Genomic DNA, 19935 nt, shown 5'->3' on the forward strand with positions numbered 1-19935 from the left:
GCACAGCAGGTCAGAAAGTCCTTTCCTCTAACCACACCTGCAGAAGTTAAAGTTTGCAGCCAGCTGCTCTAACCCACTCTGCTCTCCAGCACCTGTTGCTGTTGCTTCACTATTCAGCCTAAATACCTTAAATGTTATTTCAAGCTTCTTCCCTCACTGTTTTGGTTCTTTTCTTCCTACAGCTCCTGATAGTGACAGTAAAAGAGAGTCCTTCACAAAATGAGAGACTATTGTAATATTGAAACTTTTATTTTTCATATGATTACCCTTCATATAGTTATTTTCTGTGATTCTAAGAAATACCTACTGGGATAGCAACAGTATCCTTTCAATAAAGTATAAACAACACCTTCAATAAAGGAAATTACTCAGCATGAATACAGAATGGATATTCGAAATCAAATTCCCCACATGGCTACTTCAGTCTAACAGCTAAAGCCAGTGCTGTTTCTCCAGAAAAAGTGACAGGACTAGTCGGTTGTCAAAGTGCTTTCCATGTGTCAGTGGATGCAGCAGGTGATGGTTATGCCCTGGCCAGTGCTTAGGAAGAGATTTCCTGGCTATTAAAAAGCCTCACGTAACCTGGAGTTACAAACCTCTGCAGGTACAGTTTGGCTGTTGCCCTTATCCATACTGTGCCCTTCCCTCCTGATTATTACAGATTCATTCCTGAGCTTGTGAAGGGGAATCAGAGTAAAGAAACCCCTGTGTGCAGAAAGCAGAAGAGAAATCCACACCACCAATGTAAGCAATAAATACTTTACATCCTTCTCTCCAGAGTTTTGGGAATGCTTTGTCACTTCGTCCACACTTTAACTTCATCAGCATCATCTCCCTCTCCTGACACACCACGACTGGAGTAAAATTTTCTCTCTTGTGGCTGTTCATGAACTGCACGAATGGTGGTGTGCAGCAAACAAACAACACCCTGTCCCCTCCCAGCCTCCTTTCACGACTTCAATCCACTTGTTTCATACTTCGATTACTGTGAGCACAAGCATTAAACATATATATGCACCTGGACGCGGAGGCAGCAGCAGGTCCCCTGTGCCCGCGGGGTGTGGGGTACCACCTCATCCGGAGCCCCTGCACCCCGCGGGGCTTTGGACACAAACCTTGCAGGCTTCGAGGGCAGCAGGTGGGAACCCTGGGGCGAGCAACACGAGGGGAGCAATTCCCCTGTGCTCAGCACCCGAGGGGGGAAACATCCTCCCTTGACAGGACGAGGGGCGAGCCCCGCACGCCGAGGGCACTGGGAGGGAGGGGACGGTCTGAGGACAAGTTTCTTCCCGCACCCCGAGGGCACCGGGAGGAGGGGAAGGTCTGGACAAGTTTCTTCCCGCACCCCGAGGGCACCGGGATGGAGGGGAAGTTCTCCCCGTGCCCCTCGAGGGCACTAGGAACTCTCGACGCACCCCGATAGAACTGGCATGGAGGAAAAGGTCTCTCCTTTCCACATACCCCGGGGACTCCGGAAGGGAGGTGCACTTCTGGACACGTTTCTTCCCGCACCCTGGGGGCACCGGGAGGAAGGTGCAGGTCTCCCCCGGCCCCGATGGCACCTCCCCTGGCCCGGAGCCCCCCCAAATCCCCCGCCCTGTGGCCGCCCCCTCCCGCCCCCCGCAGCGCCGCCCCCCGCCCGGCCGGCCCCAATCTCTCCCTCCCTCCCTTCATCCGTCCATCCATCCCGCCCGGCTCTGATCCATCCCTCCCTCTCTCCCTCCCTCCATCCCGCCCGGCTCTGATCCCTCCCTCCCCGCGTCCCCCGGTCCCTGCGGTGCTCCGGGCCGTACCTGTGCGCCGGAGCCAAGCTCTGGGGGCCGCCGCGCCGCCCCCGCCCTGCCCGTGGTCTGCAGGTTGACGGGCGCGCTCTGCGGGGGCTCCACGCCCATCGCGCCGTGCAGGGTGGCCGTGACCACGGCGATGGGCGCCCGTGCGGGCAGCGCGGGCACGGGCAGGCCGTGCCCGGCGAGGGGCAGGCCGTGCCCGGCGCTGCCGCCGGAGCTGCCCCCGCCCGGAGCCTTCAGCAGCGCCGGGATCGCGCCGGGCTTGGCGCTGCCGCTGGAGCCGCTGCCCACCAGCACCGCCAGCTTCTATGGGAGAGACACAAGGAGAGAGAAGCGGTACCGTCACGGCAGGGCTGCACCGGACCCGGTCCCCGGCCCCCGCGGCACCGAGCGGCTCCTTCCCCGTGGCTTTGGTTGGTTTTACGGTTCTCTCCTTGACAGGGGCAGGGCTGGGCTCCCCCTGCGCGCTCGGAACTCGCGGGGGCACGCGGGGCTCCCAAAGTATTTTTTGGGTTTCCTTTTTTTTTTTGTCTTTGGTTTATACCCCAGTCCTGGTATAACTGATCCAGGTATAGGTCTAGGTAATACTGCGGCTTCAATTTGTAATAAAAGGCTTAAAGAATGTTATTTCCCACTTTCTCTTCTGCCGCCCCGCGAATCGCTGCCCGTGCCCGCCGCGCCCCGCGGCGCTCTGTCCTGCCCCCGACTGACTGCGGGCTCGGTTTGCTGCTCTCCCTTGAACTTTTGCTTTTCCTCACAAACCTACACAGGGTTTGGTGGAACTTTGTGCTGTGGTTGTGGTATTATTATTTTTCCATAGCACCACTTTAAGTCGTAATTCTGTTTTTATTAACAGTTCCTGTTTTACATTGCAACAGAGCAACAGCAACTTCCGATAGCAACACCTTGATTATGACCTTATTATATATAGTATCTCATAGGACTTGTATTTGAGATTTCTGTAGGCACAGTCAAGTTGCCCTTTGGTAATGCCACTGTAAAATGCTCACTTTTGAAAAGGAAAAAAAACTTTTACGAAGTTGTTGCACTTAAGTAATCTCTGAAGCCTTTCTTATTAATGCCATTGAAGCAAGTTAGGTGTATGTGGGGACAACAATGCGAGTTCAAACCTCTTTGATACCTTTAATTATTAAATATCTCATTTTTATAAGAGTTGACATCCAAGGTACTTAATCCTGCAAAAATTTCTGTCTCTGTTTAAGTGACTGTACCATCTGATGTACAGCCTTTGGAAAGCTGCTGCTCTGCTGTTAGAGTCAGCCAGAGCTTTGCTGTCAATTTTGCTTGTTTAAAATGCAGTGTATATAGAGAGATGTTGTATTTATATAAAGTCACAGGTATACTTAGTTCTTTCACTAATCAAGGCTAAAAATCTTATTGCTGAGCATAAGGCAGAAGCCTTGCAGTACAAAAGTAACTGATTCCTAAGAAAATACATTCCTCCTTACCTTTAAACCCATTATACACTTTAAGGCTGTAAAGCCCTAGTGGACAAATATATTTTGCTCCAGGAACTGTAGTTTTGGTGTTTATATGAAACAGCAAGCATGTGCTCTGGCAGAGATACTTGCTCCAGATTTTACTTTTTTGAGATCTTTTACACCCTTACTGATTCTGTGCTTCCATGTTTATAATGCCAGCATTGTTCCAGTAACTGTGACATTGTATAAATTGTTCTAAGCTCGTTAATTTATGTCTTTACCCTTCATTCTCTGTTATCCTAAGAATCATCCCAAGGAAGCACATGCAATATTCTCCTTATTCCATGCTATTGCATGTCATAGATGTTTCTAACAGAAAAGAACTGTTCTTTCAGCACAGAAATACTATCAGTTTACAAGTGCTCAAGTGAAAGCCAAGAAGCTCAGGCATGTTTTACATAGGTGGGGAAAGTTGCTTATGACAAAATTCTATGAAACTCTATTTCTCTGGTTTGTTGTAGCAGAGTTTTCCACTGGTGTTCCCTGTGCTTATTCCACACTCCAGTGGTGGGATGCTGTAGGTACCAGGCAGGACTGGGACACACATGGGAATGCTGCCCACCACCTCTGCTGCTTTCTGGAACATTCCCTTGCATGGCACCTGAACTGCACTGATTGCCTGTTTGCACTAAAATCCCTACTATGGAATATTCTGGTGGTATTAGTACAGCTTTGCTTGGCTCGCAGACAGTTCAGACACAGAAAACATCTCAGCAAATAAAACTTCCTGACCCCAAAAGACAGACAGTGCTTGGTAGCTCAGTGGAAAAACCAAGTAAATTAAGTAGGAGTAGATTGTGACTTCCCTGACTAAATTCAATATCAGCTATTTGCTTTTGGCCTTGTTTCAAAAGGCAAGATTGTACTTACAAAAACAGAAAATCTGTAAACAAATAACAAATTCACCACTCAAGGTCCCACCCATCCCGCTCTCACAGTTGTCCCCACGTGCAGAAACAGGGAGTCAGTTTTGGGTGTCTCTGCATGTGATGAATGTTCACATCTCCCCAACAGTCTGTTCACGAGTGTGCAATCAAGGCAGCTGAGGAAATGAAATAAGGGTTACTGCTGCTTTCAGTCCAAGCTGGGAAAAATAGGAAACGCTTCTCAAATTGAACATTCATCTCCTAATGGCAAACTTTCATTTTAATTCAGGTTTTGTGGCTTTTTAAAGTAAAAACATTGTGTCCCTGGGATAGCCTTGCAAGGACCAATCAGGCCATGTCTGTCACTTCCCAGGGGAACAATGTTATACTAAATTTATTCAAATAACTGCAAATTTTAGAAACTAAACATGGAATAGAAAGGATCAGGTGCTCAAGATTAGCTTCCAGAAGAGAGTAACAGAAGCTATCTGTTGGGGGAAAAGCAGTCACAGCATCTCTTCTGTGTCTCATTTATTCATTTTCTAAAATGTACATACTGAAACTTTAAATTAAAAATACCCCACTTAATCAGATTATGCTAGTTAAGAGATGACCTATTATTTGGTTTTTCTTTGTAACAACCATTTTTACTTCATAAAGCTGAAAAGACACTGATAAAGAGGTGTTGGCAGAAACAAAGATTATGATATGAGAGATTAAAAAAAATCCTCAAAAACCTACATCTGCTGTATTCTATTTCTGCCAGATTAATTAAAAGAATAGTCTTGGTTTTTAAAGAGAAAAACAATCTGCATTTTGAGAATCAGTCAGCATAACATACTCTGTGACAGTTTTGGAATGATGAACAATAAGACCCTAAGCAAGCTTTGGACACTGCAGGAAAACATGTGCTGATACAATGGAAGAGCCAAGGAGAGGGGGAAGAAGAAGAAAAACATTGGCTTTAAATGCTGGAAAGCAGGTCTGTGTTCCTCACCCGCAGCATAATAGCCCTCACAATACACCAATTGCGAAGAGGCGCCTTTTCAATAGCAACACAACTTTCATTTTCACCGCGGGACGCCACAGGCAATCCGGAGTGTGGGATATGTATGCTGGTCACATGCAAACACACCACAACGTGCTGGAGAGCGGCCACTTGTTTATGATCTCTCGGCTTGTGCGTGGCACGGGTTCAACTACTCCAAGCAGAGCTAATATTTTTTCCCTATATATCAAAATCCCTCTGGCCTTTCCATTTATTTGTGCTTGCAAACCCCTCCCTGCTGCAAAGGTTTGCAGGTGACGAGGCACCGGGCACAGCTTCAGCCTCAAATTTGGGTACTCAGTGCTACTGCTGCTATCACACAGCACAAATTACTGTGTTCAGTGAATAAAGAGCTGGGAGAGCAGAGGGAGCCGGGCTGTGCAGGCGGCTGAGCTGCACCCCAGGCACGGACACCCCAGGCACGGACACACCAGGCATGGACACACCTGGCATGGACACATCAGGCATGGACACCCCAGGCATGGACACACCTGGCATGGACACCCCAGGCACAGACACACGAGGCATGGACACACCTGGCATGGACACACCTGGCATGGACACCCCAGGCACGGACACACCTGGCAGGGACACACCTGGCATGGACACATCTGGCATGGACACACCAGGCATGGACACCCCAGGCACGGACACCCCAGGCATGGACACACTTGGCTCCGGCCACGCTACACACACACACACACACACACACCGCTCCCGTGGGAGGGGCTGGCTCCTCATCTTCCCTCTGCTCAGCCCACAGCACATCACCAAAGCCTCATGGACCCGCTGTCCACTTCCCTCACACGTACACCTCCAATAAGAATGTGGTCCTGCTCGGCAAGGGAGGAATTCTCAGCTTCTGCTGCTCCCTGCCACGGCAGGGACTGAAAACAGGCACCTGCCTCAGCAAACCTTGTGTTTCTCCACTAAAATATGGGACCTGTTTAAAAAAGACCTAAAATTCACTGTCCATCACATTTGTATTTTAACTCCTATGTGCTGTCATAGAGCATTCCATTAATCCATCTAGAATGACACTGACAAAGCAGTTTCATTGTGAAAAACTGCAATAGTTTCAGAGCAGTATCAGTTCTTTTCTTCAGTGGCCCCACGGCTACAGAAAACATTTGGCATAGCCCTGACAGTTTATTTAGCCTAACCCTGAGAGCTTATTTAGCTTGTAGGACACTGGCAATCCACTTGCAAACCAGAATGATGGCTTGTCAATTAATAATTTAACATCTAGCACTAATCTAAAGCCCTGCATGCAAACCAGCTAACAGACTTCTCCAGCAATGAGAGCCATGGCCTCTGTTCATTTACCCAATTGTCACAATATTTAATATTCAGAGAGTGACAACACACACATGCACTGCAGACAGACCACCAACTATGGCACTAAGCTCAGTGTCTTAGGATTTTGGTCCAGTTCTATGAATTTCCATATACTTCTCACATATGTCCAAGTTGCTACTTACACACACAGCTGATCCTGCCTGATCTGCACCCAAAGTCGGGAGCCAACCACCTGCACAGCTGCACACACTGATACACAGACAGGGCTCCTGTGAGCACACCCACGGGCACAGGGCAGTTTGTGGGTATTCACGGAGGGAAAGGGCTCCGCAGTCCGTATTTTATCCCTGAACTCCCACACAAAACGCCTCCTTTGCACACAGCCCTGGGCTGGCACCAGGCTGGCTGAGCCCAAAGAGGGGACATTAACGCAGGTTCGCACAGGAACCAGAACGGAGCCCAGGGCATGGAAAAAGAGGAGGAGGAGGAGGAGGAGCTCTCCAAGGAAGGCTGGGCAGCTCCTCCTGCCAATGGCTCGGTAAATGAGCTGTCAGTTCGATGCAGGCACTCTCCCCGAGCCACCCGAGCCGGGGCAGGGGCAGAGATGACAGAAAGGAGGGGAGGGAGGAGAAATTGCTCGACAGGAGTATTTGTAGTGCCTCCCAGGGAGAGGTCACCGTGGCGCAGGATGATGTGCGGTACCCGGGGGCACGCAGCCTTCCTCCTCCTCCTCCTCCTCCGGCTGCTCCTGCCCCCTGCCCTTTCCTAAAGGAAGCCCCCAAAAGCTCGAAAAATAAACAAGGAGGCAGTGATTGCGCGACTCAGTGGAACTCGGGTGTTAGTTTTTGTTAAGAGGATTAAAAAAATACCTGAAGACAATCTGGGACTCGATGAAAAGCGCCTTTCCAGGGGCAGACTTTGTGCCTGAGGAGGCTGAGTGCGAAACACGGACGGGGAGGTTTCCGTGTGCTGAAGTACAACCTCAGCATTAGCATTTTTTACGGCTTCTTTTGTCTATTGGTTTCTTCTCCTTTTTCTTTCTCTTTTTTTCCGTTTTTTTTTTTGACAACTTCCTGCCTGCCTGTCATTAGAACTAAGAGTGTATTCCTCTGCCTCTATCAGATCTCAGTTAATTAGCCAGAGCTGCAGCAGGCTCAAGGATTTAAATTCAAAGTGAAACTCGTTCTAATCAAAACTGCAGCAAATCGGGGGTTTCGTTTGACTTTAACCTGAAAGTCAGTTATTGTATCACTGATGCACACAGCGCATTACCAGCTGAGTGCTTTCAGCATTCCCCTATCAGTGTGACATATTTAATCGGCACGAGGATCCAATCAGCGCAGCAGAGGGGAATCCAGTGTGTGCATTAATTTAGTTGCAGTTGAAAAGCAGTAAAGCAGGTCAGAAACATGTAACCTTCTCCCTTCCCCCTCCTCCCTCCCCTCCCAAACAAACACACAGCACATCACAAGAGTTTGGGCGGCGGGGAAAGGATTGAAAGCCACCCAGTAGGAATCCAGATTGGAGAGTCAGACAATAAATTAGTCGCTCCTGCCAAAGAATGACAAACACTGCCTGGTACAGACGAGGGGAACAGCACACAACACCACCACCTTCCCAGACATACCCCCAAAATCCCCTGTCCGATTAATTACACTGGGTAATGGTTTGGTTTTTACTCTTTCACTCTTTCTAAGCTGGAAAGATGGCTGAATGATTACCCCTTCGTGTATGACATTAATTAGAAGGGAAGCAAATGCCAGGAAATACTGAAACAATCTCTCTACTAAGGTGCATCAGCTTTGGATTTTCTGACCAGCCACGTTCTCACGGAAAGGCTTCCATTAATATTATGGATATTAAAACCTCGTTTAGAAGCATTCCCAAGCTCTTGTACACATCACAATTTCACCTATTGCAGGAGGATACTGGGGCACACAACAGCTAAACTTGTTCCGCTTCCAGTTCTACCCTTGCATTCCTCCAAAGACAATCAGGTTCCTTATCTCCTTGATACCCTGTCGAGAATATCGACGTGCCATTTGCCTTCACAAAGGATCGTATACGAGCTGAGTGTTATGTGAACAAACTTGTGCGAGCCTCAAGCAAACCCATGGCGCAGAAAGGCGAGGACAGGCAAGGACTGAAGTTAAACTCTGTTCTCTCCAGGACAGGCCAGCAAGGAGGAATTAGCAGATTGATGTAAACAGAGAATTTTCCGAACTGGTAAATACCCCAACAGTGGTAACAATGGGCTTAGAAACGCACATATTCACTCAAGTGCAATTAGCCTTTAATTTCCGAACCCATTAAACAGCTTGCTGACTGCAAACCCCAGTGTTGTCAACCACATTGCTGACTGGCAATGCACTCGTCAGAGCTCGGAATGAGCTGGTAAGTGACGAGTAAACAGCACTTTTAAACTAACTCGGAGTACGGGGAAAAGAGGCCGATATTTAATGCGAAAAGTCAGATTGATATCATGGAACCTTCTGGAACTGCCTGTGCATCGTGAAGGAGATGAGAAGGGGGAGGCAGGGTTGGGGTTTTTTAATAACCTCACAAATAATCCCTCCTCCTTTCTCTCTCTCAAACCATGTCAATGATCAAGGAAATGAGAACAAGGCTTTTGATTCACAGCTGACTTTCTCTTCTTGTTACATCAGATCAAGAAGGAGCAGAGTAAGGGCGGGGGGGGGGGGGGGGGCGGCGATTTCTGCAGGGGAAACAAATCTACGAGCTGGCATTTTGTCTCCTACTCCTATTAATTAGCCCACTTTTCTGCCAGAAACAGAGCTCTGAAAACTTGCAGCAGAGTTATTTGTGTGCCCACTCGCACTGTATATCTGAATCCAGAAAATTAAATATTACATGTGTGGGATAAGCCCCTCCCGGAAAAATCTCCGAGGAACCCAAATTCGCCACAGAGGGAAACTTTGCCTTGCTCTCACTGTGAATAAAGCAGAAAGCACTCAGGATCCCTTGGCAGGCCACAGGAGGGTGTCAATGGCCAGGGTCCCTCTCGCCACTACCAGCTCAAAATGTACATCCCTTTGCTGTTTCCAACTGCAGTTTCCCTGATTCGCCACGTCGCACGAATTCAAGAGGACTGCATTCATCTGCCTTCCTTGCTGGTGAAAAACAAACCCAACTCTGTACAAACAAACATGAACCCCCAGGCCCCGGGTGTGCGCCACATAAACACTAACGCGCTTCTAATTTAAGTTTTGAGCAAACAAAGGCGGTGATTAAAGCGCCGGAACGCGCAGCTCGGCATATGGAGCCCAGTAACTGCCCCAGAACAAGTTGAATGTTGCCATTGTGTGAAACTCATTCATTACCGCTACAAGACGCAGGGCAGACATTTGCATTTTTAGAGGGGCATCTTGTCACTTTTAGGTAAATCACGGATCCAGACCCTTTCTGAGCGGCAGCAAAGCTCCCATTTCTCGGTTCTCCTGCCTCCTTTGTTTCAGTGCTCTGCCTCACTCGTTTCTCTTGCTCTGCATGAATGTCATTAAAGTTTGCGTTCTGTGTGTCTGGGTGAACTCAGGGGCTTCTCATTTTTGCCTCCTATGACCAAGCAAGGCAGAGGAGAGATGCAACTGCATGGGATCAGAAAAACTAACAATAAATCTGAGTAATTTATTGTATCCAGTTCCAGTGCCGCCTCCTGATTGCGTTCCCTCCCCCATTCCTCCTGCCAGCCTCGACCTGGTAACCATTCCTTTCATCTCCCCCTCCTTCAGTCCAGCTTAAAATCAAATTTGGAAATGCTCTTCTTCCTCGGTGTGGCAGGAAGGACCAGCAGCACAATAAACTAAAGAAATCCTTTCCTCCTGCTCTTTTCCCAAATAATACAGAAACCTCCTGAAATGAACAAATGTAACTGTGAACAGATACAGACTTCCCATGGGATCAAACCATCAGTTCCTGGTATCCACAGAAAGAAGTTAAATGGTTGCATTTCCCCCAAGGGAAGGCAGAGCTTCACTTGTGAAGTACTCCCATCAGAAATTCGGGATGAGTTGCAAAGAAAGGAAAAACTCCCTGCCTCCTCTCCATGCCTGCTGTACACATTTCCCCAGCAATTCTACACGTGAGCGTTTCATCCCAACAGCAGGAGCGTTTAGGATGTTTGTGTTCCTCAGGAGTGATCACTGTTTTCCAACGGCAGGCACGTTTCCAAGGGAGTCACCAAACTGCTCGGAGCAAACTTGTAATTTTCCATCACTGCCAAGTACAGTTTTGGTGAAAGCAAATAAAGCAGAATGGGAAATAAAAAGCCCAGACTGGGTTTCTGTGTCTGCACACCTCACTCCAATCCAGGCTCTCGTGTCCACAGGGCCAATGCCAAGGGCAGCAGTGGCCAGAGGCACCTGGACCCAGGGGATCCTGCTCCCTTTGGCAGGGAATGTCAGCAAGGAATGCAATGGAACTGGAGATTGTGTCACAGAGCCTGAAGAGTCTGTTCAGTCCAGAGGACAAAAGAGTAAGGCAACATTATAAACAGGTGCTTTACAAAACCCATCAGGTATTAACGTGCTTTACTTACAGAAACCCCTGGGCTTGGCTATGAGCTGCATCCTCCACCCCAACCTCTGTCCGGCTGCTGCCTGACACATCAGCACTGAAGAGTAACCAGAGCTGCCCTCCAAGATCCACATCAATCCCTTTGCCTTAACTTCCCAACTTGATACTTTTCACCGAGGTATTGTGAAAATGAACTTGCTAACATGCACTAAATGCTGATTAAAAGCAAGTGAAACTATATGATTTTATTTCAGTCCCACAGGATCATGGCTGTCAAACCAAAGGCAGTGCAATCTACAGACTCAGAAATGTGGCAAACCCCAGAGCCAGAGAGGCCAAACACACAGCTGGATAAATGAACCTCTAATAACTGCATCTCTAATGGAGGTGCTGCAAATTTGAAGAGAAAAGGTGTTCAAAGAAGCTGGAAGGAATGGGAGAAGAGACACAGAGGGCCAAATTTCTCCCAACAGCTGTCCATGGACACAAAAGGGTTGAAGTGGAAAACATCTGAGACATTTTCCTCCTGTACCACAAGATAAAAATATTTATTATAACTTACAGAATGAGAATTATAAACAATTGTGCAGGTGCTTTGCAGAAGTAAATCAGAAAGATTGACAAAATCGACTTCCATCTCAAGCCTTCCTACTATTTAACACACGTTGATATATAGAGGATGACAGTCTCAGTGATTTTGCCTGTCCCTTCCCAGGATCTCAGAGCATCTCAGCATCAACAGAATTCCCTGTGATCCAAAGAAATCCCTCCAGAGGGAGCAACTCTGAGTGCTGAAACTGAGGCCAGAAACACAGTCACATGTTCTGTCAATCAAAGCTGGAAACTGAACCTCAACGTCGCAAACACAAAACTTGAGTCAGTGAGAGAGGCCCTTCACTCCTCCTGTCATTTCCTCTTCAGTGGCACCACTTCATTTGCCATGTGGGTGTCCCAGACACGGGGCTGAGCAGTCCCACTGCCCTCTGTGTGCAGCTGAAGGCACGGGCAGCTTGGCTGCCATGGCACTGCAAGCACCAACAGCACTGCAGTGCTTTTCTACCTTCCAGGAGAGGAGTGTTCACAGAGGCAGATTATCCAACAACATCTTACTGAAAACACAAGGTGATGTTCCAAACCTGGCTGAATGAACACCACCTGATGAAACACCAGCTCTTACAGAAGCAGGAGATACTGAAAAGTAGGGATTCTGATTCCTCTGTCATGTGCCAAGCACTATTCAATGCTCTGCTGTTCTGTGGGGGACATGGAATGACCCAGGTCCTCCAGGGACAGGGGTGGTTCAGACAGATAAAAAATTACCCTCCCCTCCCTAATCCCCCCAGTCTGACAGAGGATGCTGTGAGAGTTCACACATGAAAAATCAAAAGCCAACTTAGTCAGTTTGAGAATCCCAAGTAATACCACTTGACTAGATACAGATAATTGATCAGTCATAACAAGAGGGGGATACAGCATGTAGTATTTTTCTTTAAATAAGACTTCAGAGAATGCATGAAAAAGCTATTTAGAATGATTGAACTGTACAAATATATTAGCAGATGTTGAAAATATTGTATAAATTTAGGAAACAAGGGAATTATATGCTTTCACTCTAACTTAATGGAATTGCAAATGATAAGATAATGCTTAAAGAGAAAGAAAGGTGCACAGCGGCAGCGTTGGGAAAGATTAGACAGAGACAAAAGAGCTGCTAATGAAGGACCGTGTAGATCCTTGAAACTGAGACTCTACACAACCATTATTCCAGAGGCCAAAGAGAGAGTAACAGCAATAAATAATGCAGATCGTGCCAATGGCAGTAAATAAAATGGAACAAGAGAGAGTGAGAAAGAACAGACTGGGCCCACTTCAAAGAAAATGGCAGAGAACACAATGGCTGAGGAGAAGGCAAGGACACTGCACAGCAACTCTGCTGCTGCCTTCACTCAGCAAGGTGGAGAAGATTATATAGCACACAGAGAAAATGGAAATTATCTGCAAAATTTAGCCCCCAGTCTGCAGCTGTGAGACATTTGGGTGCTGAGCGCCTTCTGGGGTGGTGGAAAACACTTGGACACTCCAGCCATGGCAGCTCTGGGGGAGCTGCAGCGACACGGTGGGGAGGGGTGGGGGGGGGGTGGGGAGGGATAGAAAGGGTCCAAGGGACAAAAGAAAGGTGAGAAAAAACTGAGAAAATCTGCAGCAAACTTTCCCCACAGCTCTCCTGATTGTATGTAAAACCAGCTGTGTAATAAACCAGTAGCCCTACTAATTAAAGGTAAGCTGGCAAAGGAAAAAAATCTAGTTTTTAATGCTGTAAGTTGCTCAGATCACAGCCTTGCTGCAGAAACAACCGGCCAAGGTGGCAGGAGGAGGCACAGGGGAGGCAGAGAGAGGGAGCTGGGAAAAGCCCCAGTCCTGGTGTTTGGGGCAGCAACGGGCTCAGGCTGGGCAACTCTGCAAGGAATTGTGAGGAAAATGGGAAATAGAAAACAAGGGATTAAAGAGTGAAGGAAGGAAACAGGAGCGGCTCACAATGCACTTTGGCCAAAGAATCCAAGTACAAAGCTACTGTGCCTCTCACTGCAAGGCCAACAAGTTTAATAATGCTACTTCCAGCAGTAATCAACACTCATTTTCTTGAGATGGAGAACTAAAGGAAAGCAGCCTGTGTGACCACTGCCTACAACACAACCACTGATAACATGCAGACTCAGCAGAGAGGCTAAAGGCTGCATGGACACAATGAATAAATTACCCTCTCAACCCTCAGAGGATTAGAGGTCTCTGTCAAGTCATTTAGATCTAAAATTTGACCTGTCTTAAAGCATTTATAGCTTGTCAGGGAATACCTCCTGGATATTCAACAGCCATTTCAAGGAAAATAAATCTCTTTATTGTACAAATTATGACACTGTTATAGTTAATAATTCTAATCACAATTCCTACCTGCAGACAGCCTTCACCAAAAGAGCTTATGCACTACAAGTTCACACCTCAGCTTAATACACCAACATCTGCAAGCAGACACATCCACCCACAAGACACTGCACCCAGTCTTATGCCGACATGATGAATAAGAAATAAATCACAGGAACAGGAGCCACCAAAAAAAACAATGAGAATTATTAAAAATAATCAGTCAAATGCAGAGGGAGAGAGCAGGGAAGGGAGAAACAGGACATGGAGGGAAAGGCATTCAAACCCTGAGGATTTTTTGGCAGCATTCTTTGCAGGAACCAAAGGCAGACTGGGTTGAATGCAGTGCTGTGTAAAGGCAGGTGCATTAGGGCTTGTTAACTAAAAGTTTCAGGAAGAAGTAAGTACAGCATCAGAGATGCTTTCTTAATGTGAAGGTGGACAAAGTGGCAAGAGGCAGAGACTGCTGAACTCAGCAGGAGCTAAATCTATACATGGGCAAAGCAATCTGTAAAGGGAAAGCTTTTCAAGCTGTAAAGAAGTGAAGCTCCCTGTGTAGTAGCAGTGAGTGAATCTCCTGCTCCTCATTGTACCCTCATCAGCCTCTGACACCGCTGCACTCAGGGCTTGTCAGCGTTTCCACTCCAAACCTCAACGCCACGGCAGTTTATAGTTGGTTGTTTATCCTGGGGGGTGTGGATGGAGGGAAGGTGGTGCATATGCTGAAAGAGGGCACATATGTTCTCAGCTGAGAGATTTGTGTTGGGTTTGGTTTTTAATGTGCTCTAGGACATGTGAGCGATTTCCTAAGAGAGTTTGCCAGTTAACACACAGTCTGTGAGTATAACAGGCCTTGCAGTGCCACCCATGCAGAAGCTGCAGAAAACAGGGCAAGGCCTGTCTGCAGTGACTGGAACACAGGGGCAATAAACCCAGGCTTCTGAGTCAGACAAGCAGGGCTTCAGAGCAGCCAGGGCAGCCTTTAGGTTGCTCCAACAGCAGCTCCAGGTCTGAGGAAAACAAAAACCAACTGTTTTGAACTGGTACATGTACATGTCCAGAGGAGCCTTGCTTCCTTTATTACATAAAGAGAAGAGGTGACCATCTCAGAGCAAGACACTCACTTTGAGGGGACTACAGCCCCCCCAGTTTCTCTGGGAACATCCTACTGAAGCCTTTCCATGGACCAAGCACCTCAGAGGGAAAATGCATCCTGCTTGATCAGGGAACTCCCCTCCACGGTCTGTCTCTCCTCACTGCCACTGTGGGCTTCTAAATTAAATATCCCTGGTAGGTGATGGAATTTGGAGAATTCTAGCCCAGAAAATGAAACAGTGAAATGTTTAGTCACGCCAATGCAAATGCACTGTTCTTGATCTTGGGAGTGTTTGTATATGATTGGGATATCTCAGTGGTGAGTTATCCCAATTTTAGGACAGTGGGAGGATAGTGCTGAGTGAGCTGTGGGAGTTCTGTTCTCAAACCATGAATCAGACTCACCTTGCCTTAGCCCAGGTCTTTATGCCTTAGAGCTTAAACATCTTATGATGTTCAGAGAAAACTCTAAATAGCTGCTGTCAGCATTTAATTTGGCTTCAAACACATTAAAAGTTAATCTGGTGCACAAGCAGAAGTTGTTATCGCTCACAGGGACAGCCCATGAGCTACCTGGACCTCCTGTGCAGGTGTTCAGGACCCAGAGAGTGCAGACACGTGCCCCTTGGCACACAGGGGGTCTCTGTGGCACAGTCTTGCACAGAAATGCTCCTGCCTTGGGCAGAGCTTCAGTGCAGTGTGAGAGCAGTTCTGGCTGGGTGGGAGCCTGACTGGTGAGATTGCTCATGCTGAGCAGTGGAGTTTGGATGTGACCTTATCAACAAGGATTGTTACAGCTGTGCAGGAAGCACAGCAAAAGAGCTGGGCAAACTCAGTGCCCTGGCAAAGAGCACAAGAACAAGCAAAAGTTGACTCACGGCAACAAAACTCTGCCCTCACATCTTCGTGAGTAAACTATAATTAGACACCTCCATTTTTTAATCACTCGTGATTCTTTTCAAGGACTGGAAATAGGAGAGAAAATTTCTCAAAGTCTCATACAGAAATATTTGTAAAGTGACTTTTAAAGCCTTTCCATGTTGAAGTGAAAAGAAAGTTGTGAAAATGCCTGTTTTCCTTCAAGTGGCCAGTAACTACTGAAAGGAAGGGAGCTGTAGCTTTGGGCCTGGTCCAGTGAGGAAAGGGAAGGAAGCTTTGGGACAGTCACTGTACACTGGTTTCCATCTCCTGGGCTGCCACACCCTGCTGGCTGTCACACAGTGGTTGGGACATGACCACATGCACAGCTAAATGTTTTAAGGCAACTTTAGGATTGTTTGAAGCATTGATCACATAGAAATCAGAAAATCAAAGTCAGGAATTCTCTCATGATATTTGATTTTCTTCCCAGAAGCCATTCTGGAACCCAAGTCAAACCTCAACTTAAGTATGTCTTAGTTTGAGGGAAACAGAAATGTTTACCAAGACCAGAGGAGAGGACTCCTCCTCCATAACCACATCACCCCTTTTAAACAAACTCCTTTAATTAGAAAATGTATACAAGAAGTATAACTGTCCTTAAGGACCTCTCCCCACCAGCTTTCTTTGTCTGAACCTTTGATAAAGTACTTCAAGTAATAGCGTTTAATATTTTACTAGATTAATGACTTTCAATCTTGACAATCCTCATCTCCAGCTTTAGTTTCTGGCCACTCCTGCCCTTTTCCCAGTGACAGGGACAGCTGCCTGTGAACTCAGCTGTTCCTTTCCTGGAGCACAAGGATGGTGACTCTGCTCTTCTCCATGAGGACACCCATTCCCACAGAGGGCACTGAGGGTGGGTAGAAGATAAGGGAGCACTTTTCACAGCCTCAGCATCTGTCTGGGGCCAAACCAGCTTGTCATGTTCCCGGGAAATTCAATGCTTGTTTTATTGATCCCTGAACCCAGCTCAATACTAGGACAAAATGAACAGGGCCACAGGACCCACCACAAAGTTATATTTTACCTTCAGAATTTGGTGCACTGAAGCCAAATTATCTTGATTCAGGTCAGATTTTCCCAGGAGACAGTTGCCTCACATGAAATTAACCTAGTATATTAACTAATGGTGTGTAAATAAACCCCATTTGAGTTACATTCAATCCATATCCAAAGAACAGTTATTCCTAATGAGGAGCTGAGTCAGAGGGAAGCTCACCTGTGGTGCTGTCAAACACCCAGTAAGATGCACTGCTCTGGTAAACAGCTCTGCAAACTCTTTTATCACTGGCTTTGCTTTCAAACCTCCTGAGGTGATAGTGATAACCAGCAGTAAGTTAGAAGAACATGAGCCTTTCAGCCAGGCACTGTAACATCCCAGTCTGCAGCACTGAGGAGTCAGCAGAGCACTGACAGACCAGACCAGTGCTGGGCTGAAATGATCCCCGAGCAGCACTGGGACAGCTGAAGGGAAGGAATCCCAGCACTCTGCAGTCCCAGACCCTCGGGCTCCAAAGGGTGATCCAGCTCACCTGGTCTGACACCCCACAGCACACAGCTACAGCATCCAAGCCACTACAGACCAGGAACTGATCCTCAGGTGAAGCCTGACCTCCCAGACAAGGCATCCTGCCCTGAGCTGAGGCTCTCATGGAACACCAAACCCTCTCTTTCCTTTGGTCATCCCTCCAAACAGTTCTATCCCCTCCAGTCCTCCTTAAAGCCTTCAGCCCCAGTTGTTCAGGAGTTTGTCGGGTTTGTGAGGGGCTCTGGAATGGCCAGAACTCCTGATGGGAGCCTGGTTGCTCCAGGATTTCTCTATTTTGACCAGAGTTAGGGAGCCAAAGCGGGCTGAGGGTGCAGGAACACGTGGCACTCGTGCAGTGCAGTGTGTGTGATCCAGGCTTTTGCCTTTCCAGCTCTCAGCCATTCACATCCTGGCAACATCTCTCTTTTAAGTCCCCAAATACCCCCAGCCCAACAAAGAACAAATACCAGCCCCTCTGAAGCTACAGCAGAGAGAAAATGGCAGCTAAAAAATGCATAAGGCCAACTTCAAAGTTGTTGAATTTGGTGCTTGGGCTTTGAAAAAGCTGTCATTTGGGAGGGAGGGTGGGAGGCTGCTCTTTCCCCCTCCTTTCATTAAACGGCTCTTCAGAACTTAGGAGAGCTGCAGTTCTCATTACGCATTCCTCCTTCTGGAAATAAATGCTTGTGTGGGTTGTCACGTTAGTCAGTGGCTGGATGTCACAAACAAACTGCAGCCTGGTGTGGAGCCCCGCTCTGTGTTTGTGTGTGTGTGACAGCAGGGTCTGTGCCCAGGGGGTTGGTTGGCTCCCCTGGCACAGGGTGGAGCTTTCCCAGGAGCTGCGCTCCCGTAATGAGGCACTTTCTAAAGAGGGAACAGAGAATCACGATCTCGTTTCATTCCTTTCCCCACCAGGAGATGTTACACAAACTCCCCATATGGCTCAGTGCTGCACACACAGATCCTGCTCCTTCAGTGCTTCTTCCAGCTCTGTGAAGTTGAAAACAAGCTCGGTAGTCCCGCAGCTCACTTCAGCCTTTAAACAAGCTGGGGCTCCCCAGGGGGATGGCAACCAAAAACCTACTTTTCTTTTCAAGGTGCAGAGAAACTTCCCCCACCTTTCTCTCTCACTGTACATGTTTTAGTCAGTTATAATCCCCAAATCAAATTCTTTTTCAAAAAAACACAAGATTTTAACAACACACCCAGTGTGCACCCCTTGCTCTGAACCACTAGTTTTTCCCAGCTGAGAGATCAGCACCCTGGACTGTTCCCAAACTGTCCCTCTGCAGGGAAGCTGAGCCATCCTGCACGTGCCTGCCCCGTGTTTGAATGTGTGAAAACACAAGCCAGGGATGTTACTGAACAAACAACCACAATTCTCCCTACCCTGGATAAATAGAGGGTTGCTTTGCAGAGCCTAAAGGCAGAGGAGACTACGTAGCATAATCAGATTATCTGATGAGAATAGTTCAATGAATAAATGGAGCTGTTTCAGTCACTCCTGAAATAAGTTGGAGATCTGCTGTTGCTGACAGGCCCTCCCAGTGCTGTGACTCTGGAGCTGTGATGGAAACCACAGTGTGGGACCCACAGCTGAGAGAGAAGAGAGAAACTCACAGTCTGCCTGCCACTCTAGCAGAACCCACATCGCTAATCTGAAATTCCTTTGCACTGACCTTGCCTCCAGCCTTAGGATACCTCCACACACCTCACTGTGAAGGCTACACAGGGTTTTAAGCTGGACAGCACCAGTAACATCACTGTTCAAATATTTCTGAACCAGGTAATTGCTGGTAAATGCAAATGGACAAAAGTTAAAACCAAAACAGAACAAATCAACCCCCCAAACCTTTGTATCATTTCATGCAGAGAATATTGACTTAAGCACTGTATCCAAATACTGTACCTCCAACTAACCACAGAACCAATTTAAAAACATAAGCCTCTTAAAAAGCAATAAATTTTAAGTGTTTTTCTCCCTCCTTTAATAATTCATTCTGCAGGAGTGGTGGTGTCAAATTCTCAGAAATAATCACTAGAAATTCAATTATTTATACAAATTAAAGTGGAGAATTTCTGCAATCACGTGATTCCAACAGCTAGGGCTTCAAAATTCAAGTCAAGCATTGTGTGACACACACTATCCCTGCTACAGCTGGCAGTGCTCCATTTACATGCTGTAAACTCCAACTGGACAATGAAAATAAAGTTTTCCAGCAGCATTTCTTCTATGCTGCTGTCCAAAGTTAGTATTTTGCCCCCCCTAAGGATCAATACTCTTACACTGCTCATGATTTTATGCCTGCCAATGCTTAGGACAAGGACACCGTGTTTGGGTTCACATGGAGGGGATCTTGAATTCCAAGGGCCAAAGTGCTTTTGTCAGTCTGGGACCGACTTTTCTCAAAGTGCTTAATACACAGAATTACTCCTG

General features: G+C 47.3%; 1 protein-coding gene across 1 annotated transcript in view; it reads right to left on the bottom strand.

Annotated features, from left to right (window-relative positions):
- PHF21B (PHD finger protein 21B) overlaps positions 1–19935 on the bottom strand; it is a 144871-nt gene that overhangs the window by 62832 nt on the left and 62104 nt on the right. The window contains exon 2 of the mRNA XM_071549806.1: positions 1794–2093. Coding sequence (XP_071405907.1) covers positions 1794–2093 — 300 coding nt within the window. The remainder of the gene's footprint in view (positions 1–1793; positions 2094–19935) is intronic.

This window comes from Pithys albifrons, chromosome 3, assembly GCF_047495875.1.
Source record: "Pithys albifrons albifrons isolate INPA30051 chromosome 3, PitAlb_v1, whole genome shotgun sequence".
Taxonomy (NCBI): Eukaryota; Metazoa; Chordata; class Aves; order Passeriformes; family Thamnophilidae; genus Pithys; species Pithys albifrons.